This window comes from Chaetodon trifascialis, chromosome 19, assembly GCF_039877785.1.
Source record: "Chaetodon trifascialis isolate fChaTrf1 chromosome 19, fChaTrf1.hap1, whole genome shotgun sequence".
Lineage (NCBI taxonomy): Eukaryota > Metazoa > Chordata > Actinopteri > Chaetodontiformes > Chaetodontidae > Chaetodon > Chaetodon trifascialis.
Genome location: NC_092074.1, coordinates 600020 through 606019, shown reverse-complemented (window position 1 = coordinate 606019; position 6000 = coordinate 600020). Strand labels below are relative to the sequence as shown.

The following is a 6000-nucleotide window of genomic DNA, read 5'->3' as shown; positions in this document are numbered from 1 at the left end:
TTGGTACGAATGGTGGAAAAAAACACCATGTCAAACATCCAAAGAAGGCCTGAAGGCCAACCTGGAACAGTTTGGGTTTATGGTTTCAACAAGTACTATACGCCGCACACTAAACCAAACAGGGCTTTATGGGCAAAGGCCAAGGCCAAGACCATTGCTGAGGCAAAGACATAAAAAGGAACAAGCTTTTTTCTTTTTTTTTTTTTTTTTAGAGCTCTTTGGCAATGCACACCAAAAGTTTGTTTACAGATGGCGCAATGAAGCCTACAAGGAAAAGAACACCTTACCAACAGTTAAGCATGATGGAGGATCCATAATGCTGTGGGGCTGCTTTGCTGCATATGGTACTGGAGTCCTTGACCGTATCACAGGAATCATAAAATCAGAGAATTATCAAGACATTTCAGAATGAAATGTCCTACCCAGTGTAAGACAACTTGGTTTGAGTTGAAGATCATGGGTCCTCCAGCAAGACAAAGACCCAAAGCACACATCCCAAAAGCTCACAATGGTTAAAAAGGAAAAAATTGACTGTTTTAAAATGGCCAATAATGAGTCCTGATCTCAATCCGATTGAAAATCTTTGGTATGAGCTGAAATCTGCCATTGGGGAAAAGAAACCTGCAAACGTTCAAGAGCTTGAACAATCCATTGTTGTACCATTATTGCTGCATATGCTGTTTTTTCTGTTTCTTCTTCCTGAAATTACAATATGTAAGTTGAAAATACAATTTTCTTTGTTAAATTACTTTGGACCTCCAATTAAAAGATCCTGACAATATAAATTTGGTACATTTCCATTTATTTCTGAAGATATTGTAGAGGTTATGCAAAAAATGAAGGGGTGCCAATAATGGTGAGCAGGACTGTTAAGGTGGAAGTAATGTGTCATCATTCTGCAGTAATGCCTCTTAGGGACAAAGAAAGTGAGTGACATCATCAGAGTAGAATTTACATCCTAATGAGAAAGTCGTTTTTTTTTTTGTTTGTTTGCTTGTTTGTTTGTTTTTTAACCATAAAGGAGATCTTTTCCCTAACTAACCTTAACCTTAATCTTAAAACCTAATAGTTTTAGTTAGTTTAATCACAGGGAACCGTGTTGCTTGTATGGGCTTTTTATACCAAAAATATCCATGGTTGCAGTTATAATTATTGCCTACAGCCTGAATTATATGGATGTGTTCACCCTCAACTCTTTAAATTACAAATTCTATGGTTTACATCAACTTGCTAAATTGAGCATCTGAGGTATGTGATTAGGAGATTGTTAACTGTCCTACTGTACTCTACTTTTATTTTTTTAGTTTATCTGACAGGGACAATGCTAACTGATCAATGAAAAAAAGCACTGCCAATGAACCAGAGATAGCCTAGAAATGATTTTTTTTATCTGGTCTGTTACAAAGATGCAGCTAAGAAGGCAAACTATTCTAAAGCTGTTTTACCTTCAGATTTCAGCTATGACTGTGGCAAGAAAAATGCTGTCACCAGTTGGAAGACAAGCAAAAACTATGAAAACAATAAAAAACAGAATTTTCATTTAATGTAAGCTGGGCAAATTAAAACCAAATCATGCTGTTGAACTGATCAGTAAGTGGTTCTAAGGAGCGCCTCTGTTAGACTCTTGCATCATTCCTGTGGCTGTTCTGTTGTCTTAAAGCTGGATTAGCTCCACTAAAAAGTTACGGTAAACGCAATTGAAAAAATATTTGTAACTTGTACCTTTGACAGTGTTACATAACAGGTTTTAATGTCTCTTTGATTGACTAAGATCTCTATGCTGAAGACAGTGATCAAAATTAGCTCCACCTCATATGAATCTATATGATTGAGTGTTTCCTGATTCTCTGGCTGCAGCCACACATCCCGTCAGTCAGGCAGAGGTGGGAGGAGGAAACAGGGCTTACACATCCAGGTCATCTGGCCTGGCTCGGCTGCTCATCCGGCTGCTGGCCCGGCTACAGGGCCTGGCATCCATCAGTGCCAGTGGCTGCAGCTCGTGTCCTGCTGATGAGGACAGTTTCTTGTGCTCGTGGGTATCATCAGGGAAGTCGAAGGCTTGTGCATGGGAGTTTGAAATAGTGCTTCCTCCACCATTCTGCCCGAGCCGATTCTGCTCTGTGGAGTAGTTGGCCCAGTTTTGTTCATTGGCCTGCTTATTATAATTACGACACGAGCCAGTTCCCCGCTCCCCTGTGGCTAGCTTGTAACCTGGAGGGGACATGGGTGATAGCGGGGCCGTCGGGGAGGAGCAGCCATTATAGTAGGCGTACTTGGCTGTGGACAGTTCTTTTGGGGTGGGGCCCAAGGTGCCTCCACTAGGGTAGAGTGTGGGCTGCTGTTTGCCCTTCACACGATCTTTGATCCTCTTAAAAAACACATAGAAAAGCTCAATAACGTTGAGCAGCAGGGACACCAGTGAGACCACCAGCATGAAGATGATGAAGACGGTCTTCTCTGTGGGACGGGACAGGAAACAGTCCACCCTGTGTGGGCATGGGGACCTCTCACAGGTGTAAACTGCAGACAGGCTGAAGCCATACATGTACCACTGAATAACCAGGAACCCCACCTCAAACATAGACTTGAAGAAAATGCTGACTATATAAGTTCTGAGCAGGGCCCCCTTCATCTTCACTTTGCCATGTTCCTCAATCCCATACTTTAACTTTTTCATCTCAATTTTCTTCAGTGGAATGTCAACATCACCTCCATCATTTTGCACTGCTTTAAGTTCCTCCTCCTTCCTGTTGAATTTCTGTTCCTTCCTATTCAGATAGAAGACATGAGCCAGGTAGAGGAGTGTGGGTGTTGACACAAAGATGATCTGGAGGACCCAGAAACGAACGTGGGAAATGGGGAAGGATTTGTCATAGCAGACATTCTCACAACCAGGCTGCTGGGTGTTACATTTGAAGGCAGACTGCTCGTCTCCCCAGGCTGATTCCACTGCAGTACCCAGGACCAGGATCCTGAATATGAAGAGGACGGACAGCCAAACCTTCCCCCCAGCAGTAGAGTAGGCCTGGACCTTGTCCAGCAGACGACCCAAAGCACTCCAGTCACCCATTTTCAGGGAGCGGTAGCTGGTGAAAAAAAGGACAATGTTGAACTGGCAATAAAATACAAACAGCATCAGTTCAGGCTTACACACATAGAGGGTAACATATGCATGTTCCAAACAGTAGTGTTGTTTCTAATGTCCTCAGCATTCTTGACATTCAGCATTTTGGTAGACCTATGTGATTAAACAGCATCGTTATTGAACAATACAAAACTAGATGTTTCATGATGCAAAACACAAGCTAATCTAATTACTGGAAGCAGAGGTGGAAGGCACATTTTGGTTTCTACCACACTGCCCCTTAATTCAAGGAAAGGATGTGAAAATCTGTAAGAAAATTTGACTTATTAAGTCAAGAAAATCTTAGCAAACTTAAGTATTCATCAAATGTAAAAGTGCTTTAAATGAAATTTACTAACCAAGTTTAAGAAATCCTGACACCCATCAAATTAATCTAATCATTGACCCAATTCTTTGTTAACCCATGCAATAAAGAACAACTGGGACAATAAAGATGTGGGGGAGAGATTAACAGTCAAATGTGGCTGGTGTGAATATTTAAATACCTTGTGCAACACTAAACATCTTAAAATAACATAATAAGCTTAGTTGGGGAAAAACAGACTTCTCTTAGTCTAAAGCACATCAACCTGGCCAATGCCCCTGAAAAAAAAACATTTTTCAGTCACATGAGAGGATTCTACCTACAACACGTTTCTGCTGCACTTCTAGGCCTCTTTCTCAGGCCTTCAAACTATGTTGAGTTAGAACACCTGTTATCTATTGACTTACACAACTTTCGGTACAGTTGTAAAAACTATAAACAAAGCTTATATATGTGAAAAACTTGAATTAGTCTTTAACTCTTCTACTCTTATTGAGTGGTATCAAAAAAATCTACTCTACCTCAACCACCCAAACCAAACCACCTAACCAGAGTGAGGAGGACAGAATAAATGAAAGCTATAACACAGAACGCTGGATCATCTGCAGACTGAGTTAGTGTGCTAGACAGAAATGCAAAAAGGATTCAGAAAACAGCAGAAAATCTTCTGAATGCTGATGTCTTAGCCAAGCTGTTCAGAATGAGGTTGCTGGAAAAAAGCCACTATGCTGCTGATAAATGTGTGTAGCAGAACTGACGCTGTGGCTAAATCTTCTCAGTAAGAGGCGAGCCTGCGACGAGCTTCTCTCGCCGGTGCTAACAGAGAATTCCTGCAGACACATTTCCTGTGGGGATATTTGCCCATTATAAAAGTATGGTATTAGTTGAGTTCTTGTTGACAGTTTACTCGTGGCCATTGTGACACAGTTCAGTCCAAAGCTTCAACAGGACAAATATCAAAGAAGGGGTCCTCAAAGGGGCACTAGGTGTCTTTTGGGACTTTCTGGGGTTACCACGTGTTTACCAGTGGATTCCTCAGCAACAGTCACATTGCACAGTGGGATTTTTGTCATAATTTAATGATAAACCGTAGATTAATCCAGGTTTCACTATCACCTTCACAGCTCAGCCATTTCATATGAAATGTACAACCTTATCAAGATTCTGATGGGGGTTTGTACACTCCGAATTGGATCTCTTTCCCCTCTCTGACATGAAAACAACCAAGATGAGTTGTTAAAAGGTTACAGCAGATCTTATGAGGTGAAGGAGAAAAGCCCCCAACAGAAAAAAGACATCTAACTACAGAGAGTGGGGAGAATCTTGACCATGCCTTCAGAAGAAATTTAATGAGGATAAATAGGAACCTCAAGTGTTGTCCAAATGGTGTCAGACATGTGCTGTCACTTATAATATACCACATACACTGACCTGGAAAATACACAGACTGCACCATGATTCTGAAGAAATCACCTTCAGTATGTCAGTCTCCAGTGTCAAACAGAAAAAAGGGACTTAATAAAAATCTTGTTGTTATTAGACAGAGAATATCCCGCCACTTTCTACATGACTGAGTTTGTCTGGTGAAATGACAAAGAAACAATAGCAGAACAATAGACTCACAACACAATGACTCCTTAAGCAGGCCCCCAAAATCTTGCTGAAAACTCTGTGAAGTGGTTTGCAATGAAAACCATCCAAATAATTGAGCATTTCAGTTTTGGAGTTTCCTGTTGTCACGGGTTGACAACAGGAAACTTCAGGAAATGAATTTTTTTTTTTTTTTTTTTTTTTTTTTTTTCGTAAGAAAGTAGTCACTGGGTTATGGGAAAAGTAGGAAACTTAAAATACAAAACAGAACTTTCCTCCAGTTCAATGGACGGATCAATAGTTCTGAGGCATAAGTTCAAGCCAGCACAACACAACAGGAAGTTTGGATGGAAAAAGAACAAACTTAATGCGTACAGGACTTCAACGCCCATCATAGAATAAATAAAGCAAAAAAAAAAAAAATACATCCAATAAATGGGGAAAAAAACTTTTTCAGTGTATCATTTATCACATGTAGACGTGAGCCTCGAGTTTTCTGTCTCATTACTGAAGTACGACTAAAGCAAACGAACTGGGGAGGACAACTCTAAAACTTTCTAAGTTGCATTGCTGAAGTTTTGAGCGCACCGGAGCTTTTCCAGCTCTTTCCACAGGGGGTACTGACAGGGGGAAAGTTTTCTCCCACCCGTCCGTTTAAAGTTCAAGAGACTAGGGCTTGAACTTACCTGGAAAGTTACAGTGAGAAAGAAGAGAGCCCAGGGGGACTTTCTCCGCCGCTTGTTGAAGTCACTCTCTGGCGAGGACGAAATCCAAGTTTGGGATCAGGAGGGAAACTGAGTCAAACTTGTCAAACCCCTCTTATAGCAGTCCCGTTAAAGGAGCTGCAGTCACCTGATCTCTACGTCAAGACCGAAGCCCTGTCCGCTGGGAGGGCACATCAAGAGAAAAAGCCTCCTACTGAAACGGCCAAGGTGTTCACTTTGAGCTGTATTGTTTCACA

General features: G+C 41.2%; 1 protein-coding gene across 1 annotated transcript; it reads right to left on the bottom strand.

The window, feature by feature from the left end:
* Window positions 1-210: 210 nt before the first annotated feature.
* On the bottom strand, window positions 211-5835 carry gja1b (gap junction protein alpha 1b). Its single transcript, XM_070988161.1, has 2 exons — window positions 5726-5835; window positions 211-3086 (listed from the first exon to the last, which is right to left on the bottom strand). The coding sequence occupies exon 2, from the start codon at window positions 3068-3070 to the stop codon at window positions 1904-1906; it is 1167 nt and encodes a 388-aa protein (XP_070844262.1). The 5' UTR covers window positions 3071-3086; window positions 5726-5835; the 3' UTR covers window positions 211-1903.
* Between the last annotated feature and the right edge of the window lie 165 nt (window positions 5836-6000).

Excerpts from the sequence above, each read along its gene's own strand:
- gja1b (XM_070988161.1), bottom strand. The coding sequence starts at position 3,070 with ATGGGTGACTGGAGTGCTTTGGGTCGTCTGCTGGACAAGGTCCAGGCC.